This window comes from Juglans regia, chromosome 8, assembly GCF_001411555.2.
Source record: "Juglans regia cultivar Chandler chromosome 8, Walnut 2.0, whole genome shotgun sequence".
Taxonomy (NCBI): domain Eukaryota; kingdom Viridiplantae; phylum Streptophyta; class Magnoliopsida; order Fagales; family Juglandaceae; genus Juglans; species Juglans regia.
In genome coordinates this window covers 4,084,837-4,101,852 of record NC_049908.1, presented here as the reverse complement: position 1 = coordinate 4,101,852, position 17,016 = coordinate 4,084,837, and the positions used below count along the sequence as shown (strand labels likewise).

At 35.3% G+C, this 17,016-nt stretch overlaps 1 protein-coding gene across 1 annotated transcript; it reads right to left on the bottom strand.

The window, feature by feature from the left end:
* Positions 1-4,800: 4,800 nt before the first annotated feature.
* Positions 4,801-9,194, bottom strand: LOC108981504 (protein SUPPRESSOR OF MAX2 1-like). Its single transcript, XM_035693213.1, has 3 exons — positions 7,318-9,194; positions 6,564-6,864; positions 4,801-6,445 (listed from the first exon to the last, which is right to left on the bottom strand). The coding sequence occupies exons 1-3, from the start codon at positions 8,532-8,534 to the stop codon at positions 4,811-4,813; spliced, it is 3,153 nt and encodes a 1,050-aa protein (XP_035549106.1). The 5' UTR covers positions 8,535-9,194; the 3' UTR covers positions 4,801-4,810.
* Between the last annotated feature and the right edge of the window lie 7,822 nt (positions 9,195-17,016).

The following is a 17,016-nucleotide window of genomic DNA, read 5'->3' as shown; positions in this document are numbered from 1 at the left end:
TTATTAGTATTATTATTATGTGTATATTTAGAGCTCACATCCACCAAGGAATTAAATATCATAATGGTAATTTGGCCACTTGACAATATGATTGCTAGATTAAATTCATTTGAGGGCGTAGATCATTCATCTCTTCATGCATCTTAAAATCATCAGCTAGCTAGCTCATTGGAAATATCTATTATGCAAATTAATGAAGACAAACAAGAAAAAAAAAATGCCCGAACGTGATCAGTACGGCCAGATTCAAATAATTTTCTCAACATTTTAATAATGTGAATTTGTTAAACATTAATTGACTTCTGGAGTAGGTGAGCCCTAGCTAGTTATTATATATAAAGAACTATTACAACTACAAAGAGATTACACAAAAATAATTAAATTTACGTACAAATTGACATGATTTCATATAATATATTAGATATATTTTATAATAAAAATAGTTTTACAATATGATGTATCATATCAAACAATTAACATCAATTATCAATTTATAAGTTACTTTTATAGAATTTCTTTATAGTTAAAACATTTATCATATGTGTGTGAGTATATATATATATATATATATATATATATATATATATATGCGTGTATGTATGGTTATGAAATCAGGCTTATAGAAAGAGATTGTGCCAGTTTGTCAATAAGGATCGCTAATGCAAGACCAAATCATACTTAATTATATAAAAACAAGCCATTAAGGAAAAAAAAAGAGACATCAAGATCAAATTAAATATCCTAAATTACTTGTCACACATTTTGATCCTAACCCTCCTAGTAAAAGAGTGATAAATTAGGATCATTCTATAATATATGCACACATGCTCACGCGGAATACACATGAAGTTAATTGGATGCAATATTGTAACGCGTGAAGTAGTAGTACTATATGCATGTAACCCAACAATCTAGCAATCTTTATGATCAGTGACTCGATCGTACGTTGTTAATTAACACTATAACCTTTTTTGTGGCCCATGAATGCTAAATTATGTTGTATCAACCCTTGTAATTATAAGCCTATATACAAATTAACAAATTAATTATGGATTTTGGTGAGAAATTTCCTTCGGATTGATCGGCATGAGCTAGCCAATATATCAGTTCAATTAGTATAAAAAGTCATCCATACGGGACGCGTGGTTCATGTATTGGCTTTGGAGAACGAAAAGGCCGGTTTTGATGAAAAAAAAAAAACGTTTAAAAAATAGGGTGGCTCTACGGCCACGGCTCTCAGCTCTGGCGGGAGTTATAATATTATTAAAAAACACACTTTTTATTATTAAATAAATTAAAAATTAGAAATAAGAGCGGGAGCTACCATCCAACGAGAAGTGTATCATTTTCCTAAAAAATATTTATAGCTTTATGGGTAAGCTAGCTGGGAGGTTAGTTAAATAAAAGAACGGTGGTGTAGCTAGGTAGCAAGTTGGTGGCCGGGAAAGAGATCGAGGATGAGAGTGGTTGGGTTTTGTTTTTATTCCAAAAAGGTTGATATGACACCAGGAAGGGGACATAAGTATAAAGCTGTGAAACGTGAATGGATTGGAGAAGAAAAAGAAAACCCAGTCTGCCCTAATTTGTTTTTTTCCCTTTTTTATTTTTCCTTCTCCTTTTTCTGCATATAGACAAAAAGTGCAGCGTTGGTTTGTGATCAAAGTATATTCTGCGAGGAGAGGATATATCCATGGCCTTATCTGATCTCTCTCGACAAGTTTGTATACATGAGATCTATATATATATATATATATATATATGGACATACACATCATATATATTAACGTATGTCTTTTTCTCTTCCTAATTAATAATTCTAATTTGTTGTTTATCAAGATACTATATATATATATATATTATTTGGAATGGTACGTGTTATTCTTCAATTATTCATAAAAAATGAGTATTTAGGAAAGACTAAACACGTACATATATTAATGCTTCCTGATTAATATAACTTATTAATTAATGCATATATTGTCCTTTTATTTGTGTTTTTATTGAAATCCTTGCAATTTGCATCAATGGCGTAATAATGGGAAGAATGATATGATTTATCATTAGCGTAAAAATAACTAATATATATATTTAAATCAGTATAGAATTAAGAACTAATATAAATTAATAAATGTGAACATATGATGTACGAGAACGGACGGCGCGTGGGGTCATGATCATATTGAACATGCAATAGACCTCCAATATTTATTTGCATTTGCTACGTTTTTGTCCTTTATAGCTTCGGCACTCTCATGTTTATTTTCTATCTTTGCGCAAATTCAAGGTGGCTGGAATCGTTGAAAAAATAATATTGATCTTGTTACATTGAATATTGGTGTGTTTTGTGGCCGTACGTCCAAAATATTTTTCAAAAGAACTAGTTACTAGCTATCTATATAGCTAGAGATCGCATACATCATGCATGCTAACTACTCGATCTTGCAATTGCAATATCCAGCAATACGTTCAAGATGTACGAAATTATAAATATCTGTTTCTTTTTAGGTTGAAAAGGCCGGTAATTATAAGATCGGACTTCGATCGGTACAATTGAAACCCATCCCTTAATTAATCTTAAAATTAATCTCTATATATCTTAATTAATATGAAGGATTGAGGGCCGGTAAGAAATTCGTTGCTGCGCGCATGCATGCAGCTTATTGCATCATGCGTATAATATAAATGAGAAGATCATGTGAAAAATCAATTGGCATATATAATAACGTTGGAAAAAATGAACGTCGTACGTGAGTGATGGGTAAAAAGAAAGAGATATATATGTATTGATTGAGTCATAGATTAAGTTGAATGACAAGACATGCATGCGTGCGTGTACGTAATTAATGTAAGCTAGCGATCGAGAGTAGAAATATGAACATGTCATTGAATACGTATGCATGCATGCACTGACTGGCCTGCTAGCTAGAGTACTGGGAAATCATGTCACTTTTTATCTTCCTTAATTATATATTAATCTTATCTTTATTTTATTAATTTCTTACAATTATTTTTGTTTTAAAGCGAGAAATAATGACAGATAATGTAAATTTAGGGTGTTGAGATAATTAAGATTGAGAGGTCTCAATCGCTATTGATCCCCACACACACACACATATATGACATATATATATATATATATATATATATATATTTACTCGATGTAATTACTCTTATAAAAAAAAATAAAAGGAGGCGGCCTGGAGTCAGTTACGGCAAATCTGTCTCCTTGCAGAGATTCATGAAAAGAAAAAATTGGCTTTATATATAGGCAGGCGTAGGAATTAGGAATGCAATAATAATAATAATATAATATTAGTACGTAGGTAGTGCGTTGAAACATTGAGGGTGGACACTGGACGGCTTCTTTAACTTGTTATAGCTAGAGGCCTTGGATAGCACAGCATCAACACACACGATAATGGAAAAGGAGATGAGATCTAGAAATTAGGATCAAAAGATAAGAGATCAGAGGTGGCCGCATGCATTTATATATATATATATATATATTTGAAAGAAAATGAAGTAGATATATAGATCAAAGAATTAGATCAAGAATGGTCCTTTTCTATATATTAATTAAAAAGAGAGAGAATTAACATCTATAATCTGGCCATTGATCATCAGCAGCAAGCTGTAACATTATATAATACAAAAGAGGTCCATTGTCTTTTAGTGGTACTGGTGGTCCTTATACTGATCGATGATCTCCTCCGGTCTTTGTTTGGCATGCATCTGATCATCTGTATATATGCAGTGTGTGTGATTGGAATGTACGTCGAAATATTTTGCCGCAAATATCTCCCTAATCCATATTAATCTAATATTAATTGCATGGGATACCGCCAAACTATTCTAAAATGAATAAGTAGTACTGTCTTATTCTAAGAAGTGGATATATGCGTGCAAGGAGGCGGCTCCTGGAGGCCCCGATCGAAGAGATCAAAGGGTCACGGCAGAAGAGGAACGCAGATTCATGCGTGCACATAGTACTCGCTCGCGCGCGCACATAAATATTATATAATTGAAAGGAACCACGCATTCTAGCTTTGATCTGCATACGTACGTACACGTACAATCGCATGATCTATGTGCATATAATAATGATCTTGTCCGTAACACTTCACCGGGCATCATCATCCAGTACTACTACGTCAACTCTTCGTCTTAATTGGATCGATCGTGACCAAATCAGATCCCTCCTCCTGCATGCAAAAGCATCTTTCAAAATATTAAATTCATCACAGAATTACATGAGCCAAGTACACCTTTTTTTTTTTTTTAATTTAAAGGTGAGAAACTTATAAATTCAAATTAAGCCAACATCATCCTGCATGCAATGCATGAGTCACACATCATATATATTCATGATCTGTATACAAAATGACAATTAATAGAGGAGGAGGAGGATTGTCTCTAGCTATTTTAATTTATTGATCATCGTACGTCCGACGTCCATGTTATTGAATTTGCTTCAGAATATTTTCTTTTTTTATTTTTATTTTTAAAAATACTATTGCTCTTCTATAGATGTATATGAAAGAAAACTACCATAAAAAGAAATTAAATAAAATAATAAAGAAAAGGGTGAGACGACACATGATGAGTCTGGCTCTGACTTTCTAAAACGATCCGTCAAATCTAACCAACTTTAGTACTCACTCCTCATCTTCTAACGTTTTGTTTTTTTTTTTACCCCTTTACCCTTTCAACCATCTTTACTCAACACCCGCCAAATATTTGATCTCACCATATTTACATGTCTATTCGACACAAGTGTCAAAATTCCTGCTGCATCCTCCCCCCCCTCTCTTCACAACGCGTCCGTCTCCACCTTCACGCTGCTTGGGAGCCAATCTCCACTGTTCCGGCTATCCGAATTGCCGTCCTGTTCGAGCCTAACAGCCATCGCATCGTCACTGGCGGTGCTGGGAAGGCATGCCTTGAGCTGGTGGAAGCTTGGAGCCAATACTTTGTCTGTCCATTCCTCTAAACCCACTCCACCTTGCCAAACCCCACTCATTATTTTTTCGAGAGCCTCCTCTTCTATTTCCATTGTAATTCTGTCACCCATGATGGTGGCGAATTTTTTGGCAATGGAGCTCTTGAATTCACTGCAAAAGGGGCCAAAGTTCACCGGCTTGAAGGCAATGGCATCGTCGACTGCGTCGAGCACCTCCCGAGGTACCATCGATGACGTCGTGGGTGATCGCAGGTTGTGGTTGAGGCCATGCTCGCATTCGTGATCCACCGTAATTTCACTTGAATTGTGCGATCCATCCGTCCTGTCATCCTCGGCATCGGCAGCCTCATTTAGATCAAATGCTAAACCTGAACTTTTTTCCTTCCTACTAGGTTTTGTTGGCCTGTCTTCTCCGTGTAGCCAATTGGCCCGTCGTTTTGCAGTCCTCTCACAGAGAGACAGCCTTAACTGCCAACCGCCTTTCGCTAAACTGGCAAGCTTCTCTTCTTCGAGCGCAATGACATTGGACAAGTATTTGAGATCATCTGGCAACCAATGTGCAGTAAGAATGAAGATGACATTTCCGAGACTAATTTCACGTCCATGGGTGTCAGCAAACCGTCCTCTCTCCATTGCCCGTTTGATGCTCCCTCGAACTAGCATGTCTGCTTCGTTGAAGTCCTCCAGCATGATTACAGAAAAGGGGTTCCTCCTAACTGCCTCTGCAATTCGATCCAGGGCAGTTTTACCACGGAAACTCGTATCCAATTTCCCATCATTGCGACGAGAGCCAAGACAAATCACTATTAGATTAGATCCAGATACCAGCTCTGCAAGAGCTGATGCCATCTTCTTCTTGCCAACCCTGTCGGGACCCATAAATAATAACCACATGTCACCTTTTGATCCAGCAGCACGTTGTCTTCCATTCCCAACTTTGCATTGGGTCACGGTTGCAGCTACTGCTGATGCTGCTTCCCGCTGCCACCATACCTTCTCCATCAGACCCTTGAGGAGCTTCTTGAATGAGTCGGCATCTAATGTGCTAAGTAGTTTATTGGTCTGCACTTCATGCAAGTTGTTCTGTGGTTCAGACGGCATGCGGCGCAAAAAGTCTTTGATGTGTTCTTTAGGGGTTTGATCTTGGCCGGGTTCATTGACCTTTGTTTGCCAAAGGACCAGGTCTGTCCTCACGGGGCTTCCTGGTGAGGAAACTGCATTCTCAGAGGGTTGAGCGGCCACTTGATCAGTGTTGGACTGCAGAGTTTCCTCGAGACTTCTGTTCTGTTGTAATTTGGGTTGAATAGTTTGGTGACCAATCAGATTTGGATTGTACATGCCTGTAATCGAGAGAGGTATAGGAAAACTTCTCTCAGGGTTGAGATTGGGCTGATGGACATTGGGATGAAGACGCAAGCACGTATCATTCCATTTCTTAAGTAACTCTTGACTCCTCTGCTTCCACATCAGCTCTTGGTCCTTAGCCTGTAAAGAATAAGAACGAAAATATGATTCATCTGAATATAACAAGTCTTGTACCCATCAAAATGATAAAATGAAAAGAGAGAGACGGGGTGGGGGGGATCAGTTTGTGCTGAATTACCTGTGTCTGATTTATTGTCTCGGACTCGCCCTCATGGGCTTTAGCATTTTGCAACCACTGTGGCAGCAGCGATCGAGTCGCTTCTGATTTAACTTCGGAAGATGATTTCTCAAACCCCTTGGGTAAAAGTTTGGCAAGTTCTTGTTCATAATTCAGCAAGCACTGTGCACAACAACTTGTTCTTCGAGCAGGATCCAAATTTTCAGAGAGACGTCTTGGTGGAGCAGCTGTTGGGGTGGGAAACCCCTTCAATGGGGATAAAGACTCAAAAGAGTTACCAAAGATCCCATTGGTGCCAAGCCTGTATGTCGAGAATAATGGAATTAAATAGAATGCCTTCAAACCTAAGATATGATATGAAGACAAAAGTAAGATATGAAGTCCTATACAATATACTGTAAAAATTATGGAATTTCATCAGTTATTGAAGCTTCAAAGGCTGAAAGAAAAAACACGAAAATCGGAAAAACCAAGGTTGTTTCTGAGCTGAAACGGAATCTGATTTTAGGACATGATTAATTTTCAAGGAACAATGGGTTCTATAAACACTTTTTTAAGGTCACCCTGCATAGAGGACGTCGTGCACAAAAAATTTCCTTCCAACTTCAATCTGAAGCAAATTATCCACCCTACATAAAGATCGACATGATCGATGTGCTTGAAAATATAACTATTACCTCCATGATCAAGTGCCAACCTAATAATTTCAAAATAAGCTTTAGAGTTTTAATAAAAAGAAGAACAACAAGGATACCTCTGAAACATCGCCGAAGGCCCTCTTGCAGCGACTGGCATTGCCTGGAGATCCCAGTCATTTTCCATGGATGGATGGTAGACCTGGCACCTCAAATAAGTCTCACAAGTAGCAGTCCCAATCAACCAAAGCCGGCCCCCAGTCCCCTCTCTGAACCTCCCCAACAGCCTCCCCATCTCCACCACTGCCGCACGCCCCACCTCTGAAACAACTTGTTGCTGCACTGCCGCACCTGAACCCGCCGCCCCGAAACTTACCGGCTGCTCCACCAGCCATTTCAAATCACCCAAATCAAGAATAACACCACCACCACCACTCGAATTGGCAATCCGGGTCTCAATCAAATCCCCCAATTCCTTAACTTTAGCTGGTATTTGGGCTTTATCCGAAGAAAACTCCTTCCCCCAAGGAATCACCTGAGCGTTCATGAGAGGCCCTGCACCCAATTCCTTATTCTCTATCCTCCTTAATAGCTCCCGTACCACCACTTCTGGCTCCTTCTCTCCCACCAATACCGGATTTCTCTTCTTTGTTAGTAATAAAATATCCATAACCCGCTTCACCTCGTCACCTCTCTGCTGTCCCAATTGGGCTGCACTTCCTTGCTGCAACCGGGGATTCAAATATAGATTCCTGTTCGTCGCCGATGGGACCGGGGTTGCTCCAGGTCTGAATCCCAATCCAATTGGAGAAGAATTACTGACCGAAGCCGACGAACTATGACACTGTTCAATTGTGGCCTTGACAGCCGGACTGGAGAAGCTGGCCTCGCGCATGACTCGGCTCACACTGGGGTCGTCGAGAATGGATATAATCAGCTGCTCCAGCTCGACTTTGACGGCTAAAAGTGGCTGTTGCTGCTGCTCGGGGCAGCCGCGGCGCTGATGCGCCTGCGCACGCTTCAGCGCCGCCATTAGAGCATTGGAGATGGGCGGCTCCATCCCGGGGCTCATATTCTGGGCCGTCGGGAGGCGCTCCAGGGCGACGCTGAAGCAGAGTTCGAGCGCGCGGCACTGGAGCGGGTGTGAGGAATTGGGGTGGGATTTGATGCAGGCCTGGCGGAGGAAGCCCGAGGGCGAGGCCAATAGGGTCGCCGCCACGTGGAGCGGCGTCGTCTGTCCGTGGTTGCGACGACCCGCCTCGGCGATCGAGTTGTTGAGCACACTCGCCGCCTCCGGCGTTAGGGTTTGCTGGATCGTGCTGAGTCCTGCTCTCATTTCCAAATAACGAATTTGACAAAACGACCCCACGAACACCAGACGATTTTGCGTATGGATAATTAGTCGAGAAAAAGCTCAAATGATCGCTTTCGCGTCTTCAAATTGAGCGATGGTGGAGGAGAAGCTATGTGTATTGCGTGAAACTGATTCAGTGAAGAAACCAGAAACGCACAGACAGCAGAGACACGAAGCAGCAATGAAAAAGGTCCTAGTGCGAACGGTTGATTCCAAAATGGACAAATTCGCGACTTTCGGGGAGGAAAAATGAATCGGTGAAAAGAAAGCTTTTTTACAAACACGAACAAAATCAAGAAAGTTAACACCTACTGAGCTTTTAGTTTCCTTTAGGGATCTCTGTATCTCTTATTTCTTCTTTCTTTGTTTCTCCCTCTTATCTATCTCTCACTCTCTCGGTGTGTCACACACAAAAAGCTATACATGAGAGAATTCAACGCGAAAAGGAGAGATCAGATCCCCTGCTTCACATGAAACCTCCCCCATCTCTCTCTCTCTCTCTCGCTCTTGCACGTTTATATCTCTATCCATCTGAATCAATATCCCAGACAAAATACCCAACATCAATAAAAACTCTATAAAGCCGAAAAGATTAAAGAAAACCAGCAAAAGGAGGTGGTAAAAATGGACCCCCCCACCCCCACCAAAAAAAAAAATTGTGTTAAATTCTTTACAGGGTGTTTGTATTTTATTAGAGAGAGAGACTGAGAGAGAGAGAGATGGAAGTACTGTCAGTAGCTTTGCAAGGATTTCTGGAAAATGCTTTCTTTGGCAGTGCAAAACCTGCAACTCTCCTTTTCGTGTGACCTTTTCTTATATTTTATATATTTACGCAACTTTATATAAATACATTTTATTTTCCTCTAAAAATTGTCTCTTGTCTCAATGCATGAGATAAATATAGGCATAATGAGAGAGAGACAGTACCTTTTTTGTTTTTCTGGGCAGAGACAGCGCCTTTTAGTTAGAGACATAAACAGTGTTTTACTTTCTTCTCCCTCTCTCTACCAATTTTCTGCTCTTTCACACGCAACCTCTACGAAGGTATCGCACCGCTTTTCACCTTTTCATACTTAAAAACACACCCTCTCTCTCTCTCTCTCTCTCTCTCTCTCTAACTTTACACGTTAGTTTATACTTTATATTCTCTATGCATAATAAACCTTTCTTTTTATAAAATTAAATTGATATATATTTATTTTCTTTATTATATTTATTTTATAATCTAATATAACACATCAAATTATTATAAATTTATGAATTTTTTTATATAGTATCTCTTTTGTGGTTAAATTCTTTTTCTTGAAATAATTTTTATTAAAATTATTATATATTTTAATAAAGTAAAATAATTTACAATATTGTTGATCCTCTCAATAACATATAATTAACCACAACAAGGTGTTGGTTGAAATGTACTTCGCTGAATTCATGTATTAATACGACTGATTGCTTCGTTTAATAAAGTACTCACCTCTCGCGTACTTGATATATGACGTTTCATAGATTATAGCGAAATAAATTTAATTTAATTTAGGAAAAAAAAAATATATGTTCTTAGAGGGATTGTTCTGGAAGATTGAAATAATGATAAAATTGGAAGGGAAAATAGAACAAACATCTTTCTTTCAAACCTTAGCATTAATGGTTGTAATTTGGTAAGTTTCAAAGTTTGTGTGCTTTGACGTAAACTACAATCTACAATTTTTTTTTTTTTCAGATTTCTAGTGTAAGGACAATCATGATCTTCTTTTAGGGTGAAAAGGTTAAGGAATTCGTGTGTTTTCTTATGTAATGAGCTACGACTCTATTTGGATATTCATCTTATTTCATTATCATAATCTTTTAAAATTTTTATATAAAATATAATAAATAATTTAATTTTTTTAAATTATAAAATAATAATAATATTAAAAATAATATTTTAATAATATTTATTTAATTTTTAATTTTTATCTCAACTTATATTATCTAAATGTCACCTTATAATATTTGTGTCATTGGTGTAGATAATATATTGTTAGATATAATAATTATTTCAATTCTTTCTTAGAAAGAAAGAAGAATATGAATATATATTTTTTGGATATTTTTATATTTGATTTGTTTTTTATTTTGTTGGTTTCGTTTGAAAGGAGAAGTGTTCATTTAATGCCTTGAAAAATGGTGCTATCCTACCCATCACGGGACACAACCGCCTAATAAACTCCAACAATTAATTGAGTCTGATATGGACCAAACTTGTTTTTTTAGATCGACCCTTCAATTAATTTTGACTATGACCTTTGACTATGCAAAATAATAATATCTATTATAATTTTAAAAAAATTATAATATTAATTATTTTTTATAATAGTTGAATGTGGAAGTTTAATTTTACGTCCGCAGCAGTGATGCGTTCAGTGTGTAAAAAATAAGACTTATAAATATATATATTTTTAATTATAAAACTTTGAAAACTGAAAAACTCGTTTAAATAACTGTTTAAAATCTAAAACTATTTTGAATAATTAGCCGCCATCTATAAATTCATTCTAAAAGTAAATACCTATAATATGTTATAGACACTCATAAAATATTTACATGTGCTAACTGAGTCTAGGAGACGTTTAGATTCGCAAGTCATCTCAGATCATCTCAACTTAGCTCAACTCATCTCACTACTATTCATGACTATTCAGCAACTTTAACTCACAAATCTCACTACTATTTACAACTCATCTCATTATTATTCACAATCCATCTTAACTCATTTCAGCTCATCTCAAGTCATCTCAAGTCATCTTAACTCATTACTTTAACTTGTAATCTCTACGAATAACAAATTCAATATCTGCAATATGTTAGCTCTAACGTTTCGTTTGGTTACACAAATGAGATGAAATAAAAAATTTATGAATAAGATTAAAATAATTCGAGTTAAGATTTTTAAGGAGTTTTAGAAAAATAAAAAGAAAAATTTGACTTATTTTTTTGTGTTTTGTTTAAAAATTTTAAAAATTTATAATGATAAAATGAAAAGACTGAAATTTTAAAATTAAGAAATATTTATATTTGAATTATATTTAAATGTTAAGATAAGATGCGATGATTTTTGCCTATGAATGAACTCAATTGCTCCATTAAAACTCCAACACACTAATAAATTCAACAAAAAAACTTGAAGATCAACTCAGTCATAGTCTGTTGATTAGAAAAGAATTTACATTGGTTTGAATGGCCCCTCTTCTTGGGTAGACTATTTTCTCTCTTATAATGAATAAATTTTATTTTATATTTAAATAGGGGAGACCTTATATATGCAGGAATGACTTAAATCAAGGTTAAAATATATGTAAGATTTGGAAACATTAAAAAGATCTCGTAATTGTAAATTAGCTCGTGAAGTTTTGCTGATCAATCAATGGTTGATCGAGCGCCTAGCACAGAAGGGACCTTGAGCTATCTATCACCTTTATTCAGTTAGCATGCATGCTTGCACCTTAAATATCATTTTGCATTCTTAATTATCAATTTCATGTCCAAAATAAATAACTAACTAGTGATAGTTTTAGGATGTAATTAAATGCATTCATTTTCCTAATTATTACATTTACCGATGTAGTACTATAAATTATCAAGAAGTATATTCATCATTAAACATAATTCGGATATTATTTACTTCAGTGTTTATTTTTACATAAATGAAATTTATAGTCATAGACGGTATAAATCTCGCACATTTTTTCAAAAATAAAAAATAAATCTAAGATCCATATAAAAAATCAATTTATTTAATAACGGATCGGACCTACTTTTTTTCAAATTAATTAACACAATATCAAGATCAATTGCAAAATATGGGGGTAATAAACACAAGGATGGAATCAGACTTTGATCAGCTTAGAATTTACAAGATCAATCCGAAGATATATATAGGCAAATTTAGGACCCAAAACAGCATGCTTCTTCAAATCTTAACCATCATGATCATTTATGGTAATTAATTTTTAATTTTTAAAAATGGCTACAAATTACAAAAGGGAGAAAAAGAGAGGTGGGGGTGCCCTAATGATTAGCCCTAGCTGCTCATTAGGGATATTAGCATATAGTGTGAAGATGAAAGGGGAGGCATGAAAAATGATAGTTTACTGCAACTTTTTGGGATTCCTAACTTTGTACTATATTATCATCATCATCATCATATTCCCTTTTGATAACGCACGCCCTCTCCCCCTTCCCTTGCCATTTACGCCCTACAACAACTGCAACGTACATGACCACCTTTATATACTGTGCTATTCATCATTTCATTTATTCTATACTATATTTAATATAATTTTTTAATTTTTTTAAATCTTTCTTATTTTTATTCTTCTCAAATTAATTAATTTCTTTTATTTATCATCTATAAAAGAAAAAAAAATTAAAAAAAATAAAATAAAATAAAATTATGTGCATTATATGATCTGAAAATGGTGAGTAAAATTTTTTTTTTTACACCTCAACTATGACTCACTTTTCAGTTTTCACACCCTTTGGCTCCCCCTACCTACTATAGTCCTCCACCCACCCACTCTCTCTCTCTCTCTCTCTCTCTCTCTCTCTCTCCATTAGTCAAGGTAAAGTTGATAAATTTTCCATAGGTAAAATGGGATACTCGATCTGATCCCTTAATTAGGTCAATCAAGGTCATTATTTACTGACTGAAATGAAACTTTGACAAGTGGCACTATTTACATATATATATATATAGTCAATAAACGAAAGATATTTATCTTATCCAATAAAAGAAGTTCATGATATAGAGATGGCAATTAGAAGCTGAAGAGTCGTATGCTAGCTGCTTAATTGTAGCTTTGTTGATGGACTCAAAAGTAATCGGCCTGCTTTAGGGTGGGATTATGAAAAGTATGACCATGAATCCCAACTTCATGCTGATCTATATGATCTATGACTGGACTTTGTGATGAGGATTCAAAGTGAGGAGTTGTTTTGACTTTGAACAACTCATATAATTAAAATCATTCATGCGCATGACCTTTGATCAGCTGAGTTTGAGTCATCGAATGTTCCTTGAAATCCTTCTTCTTCTTTTCATTTTCTGCATTAATTCATTCAAACTAATTAAGCAAATGTCAAATGAACGTGTCCATTTCGTGTAGATATGAACCGATTTTCTTAAAGGATAATGCTGGCCGGTGACTATCAAATGTACGTGTACTCTAAATATGCACACCAGGGCAATTTTAATTTTTTTTAAATATTTTTTAAACATACTTAATCATTAAGAAAAAAAAAATACACAAATTCACTAGTAATTTATTCCTTAACCATTAAGTAAAATAAAATAAATACAAGAGGGGCATATGTTTGTGGTACACATTTGGTGTGCATCCAATCACTTTCCTTTCTCAAACTCGACAGCCCTTTTCATATCATGATCAGGGCAACAATAATATCACTAGTATCTTGTTTTGTTTTTCTTGTAAATGTCCCATATCGATGGAAACAGTACTTTAGGTTATACATACATATAGTTTCAAGTCAAAATGAATTAAATCGCGAACAGATAGATGATCATCATCATGTTTACAAATATTTTGTATAAAAAGTAATGCTTCCCATCATCCTCCTAAAGTCCATCGTGCTTGGTACATATATATAAATGGGGTCATTACTTTTATCTTTCATCGTTGTGGATAATTTTTTTTGAAAGTTACCTGCGCGCCTTACAATATGTATACATATTTTGATTGTAATTGCATTAATATCGAAAGACATCAGTTGTCAGTAGGTAGAACAATAAATGTTAGAACTGCATGGAGACGCGAATGAACCAGCTTAATTCCAAGAAAATTATTCATGAGGCATTAAATAGTCTTTGGTAGATCATGATTAGATGATATCAACTTTTTCAAATATCAAAATAAAAATAATATTCTATCAATATTTTATTTAACTTTCAACTTATTTCATATCTGTAACCAAACCAGACATGTCCGGTCCAACAGTATTGTTCCAATCCGGGCAGTGCATACATGCAATTAGGAGAATTAAGGTTATGGAGTTGATGATCTGCAATTCAGCATAAGTACTATTTCTCCCATTCATGGGGCCGGGGTGGAAAATGGAAATTAATAGTTAGGAAGGTTTCTTGAAGGAGCTGCTCCTTAATCTATTTTATTTTGTCTCTAGCTAGCTAGCAAACCCACATGACATCTTAAGCATGATACCCTAATAATGGCTTCCACTTTAAAAAGCCTTTTTTACGTGACCTCATCAACCCTAACCCTTTGATCTCTTTTCCATCATTCTACATCTTCTCTGGTTTTGAAAATCTGAAGTGGTTTCTTTATTATTTTGCCTTTTAGCATGAGTAGTAGTACGTACCAAAAGGTGGTGTGTTTTGATCATGTATTCGGTTTCCTTCACAAGGGAAAAAGCTTCTTTTCCTCGCTAAAACTTTTCAAGTCCCTCCCCTAACCCCACCAATAATAGAGGAACCATAATTCAAGAAACATTTTCATGCAAGCAAGGATTGCTAGATCAGCCAATGACCCCAGCTATATATATATATATATATATATATATATATAAATATATATATATATATATTAATTAGCTAGCTAGGATCAATCGATGATCTTCTCCCATCCATATATATATATATATATATCTCCCTGATCATCACATAATATTAATATTAAGTAAAACTTAATTTCCGCGCGCCCAGATCATCGATCGAGGGCTAGCAGCTATCAATTGATGGAATATTACGAGACAGAAGTAGGTCCCATAAATATATTCTTTTTCACTAGTGCAAGCTAGCCAAATTCAGTACCCCACCAAGCTCTTTTGTCACGGATATATACATGTTCAAAATTAATCATGTCATCTAGGTCAAACTTTAAGCAAACACAAAAAATGTAACAGCAATCACTCACAGCTGGGAAAAATTGAGGGCAATATGCCATCGATCATGATCTCTTCTTCTAAAAAGTTTCGGTAGCTTCTTGCACTCAAAGCAAGTAGACTTTTAAGCCCCCTCTCTTTTTGCCTTTTTTTCCCCCCCACCCCACTTTTTCTCGTCTAGAATAAATGAGCTAGCGTACTGGTCTTGCTTTTAATTTGGTGAGGTGAATTCAGCAAGGAGAAGCACCAATCAAGCAAAAGATCATGAATTGGTAATTCCCCATTTTCACAGTACTACTTATACATCATGATCAATTAGTCATGTTTATAAGTTTATCAATATGAAGAAAAATAAACTAAAGGAGATCATCAGGTAATTTGAATGTGTTCATGTACTAAATTATGATAATTAATCCGACCAAACAAACAAATATATAAATGATTTATTTAGAAGAGAAAAAAAAAATCATGATTAATTCTATATGATGATCAGCGCGTTGTCACTACATTTTTTATCGGGTTTATGCTACGATAAAATAGCATCTAATCGGTTTGATTTCGTTGCAAAAACTCCATCATGTACTGTCAAAATTATCTGAACAATATTTACTCTGATCTACAATTTGGATGAAAAAGTTTATAGCTTTTAATTACAATGATTTGGTTCTAATTTATTGGTAAAAAGAGAGTCATCCGCCAATTAATTAAGCTGATTGGGGACATTGAGCTTTTATATGTCACATAATTATAAAGAGTAACAATATTAGTTGTTTTAATTGGACCTACATTTGGATTAGTTTTTCATTTTAAATAGATAATTAATTTGGAGGCACCGCCCCATCCAAGACTTGAATTTATTTTTTTCACTTTTTTTTTTATTTTCATAAAAAGGGACAAATTAAATATTATATTGGAATTAGATTCTAAAATATTTCCATGCATGCCTCAAAAGCTAGCTGTTGTTGAAAGAACATGCATGGCATCTCCTAGCTAGCTAATTGTTTTCTAATTTTTAAAACTTTTTTGGGAGTTCTTGGAATCCTTAAAGAGTAGTTACCAACTATAGAAAATCCCAATTAGATGAAATTAATTAGCTACTTTTTCTCCACTAATCATGCCTAAACTTGGCTTTATCAACCACTAATTTATAGTTAATCCCTAGCCTTATACTTTACACACAAGCTAGCGTTCAACTTTTGATATAGAAATTAGCAAAAAAGTTTCTAAGAATGACTAAACCTTTTGGGTTACATCGATCGATCTTAAAAAGGAAGACATGTGTACGTAAAACACTCGAGCATTACATATATCAGTGGAATATTGAAGTGCTGATGAGATTGATCTATTAAACCATGAATAAAGTCAGGTTTTTCAATGCGATTTAATTTAAAGTTAATTAAGAAAAAAGCTTCAAAATATCGTCAGAGGGACCGAATTATATATATGCTTGTTAATTTAATTGTAATGATCAGTGGTGAATATTCTCCCTAAAATGATTTGATAGAGAAATGATAATTGCAGTCATGAGTGTGCAAACGCCGTGCAATTACTTTGAAAAAAATGAATAAAT

Excerpts from the sequence above, each read along its gene's own strand:
- LOC108981504 (XM_035693213.1), bottom strand. The coding sequence starts at position 8,534 with ATGAGAGCAGGACTCAGCACGATCCAGCAAACCCTAACGCCGGAGGCG. Across the intron at positions 6,865-7,317 it reads CCTTCGGCGATGTTTCAGAG|GCTTGGCACCAATGGGATCT; the intron begins GTATCCTTGTTG and ends CTCGACATACAG. Across the intron at positions 6,446-6,563 it reads AGACAATAAATCAGACACAG|GCTAAGGACCAAGAGCTGAT; the intron begins GTAATTCAGCAC and ends TATTCTTTACAG.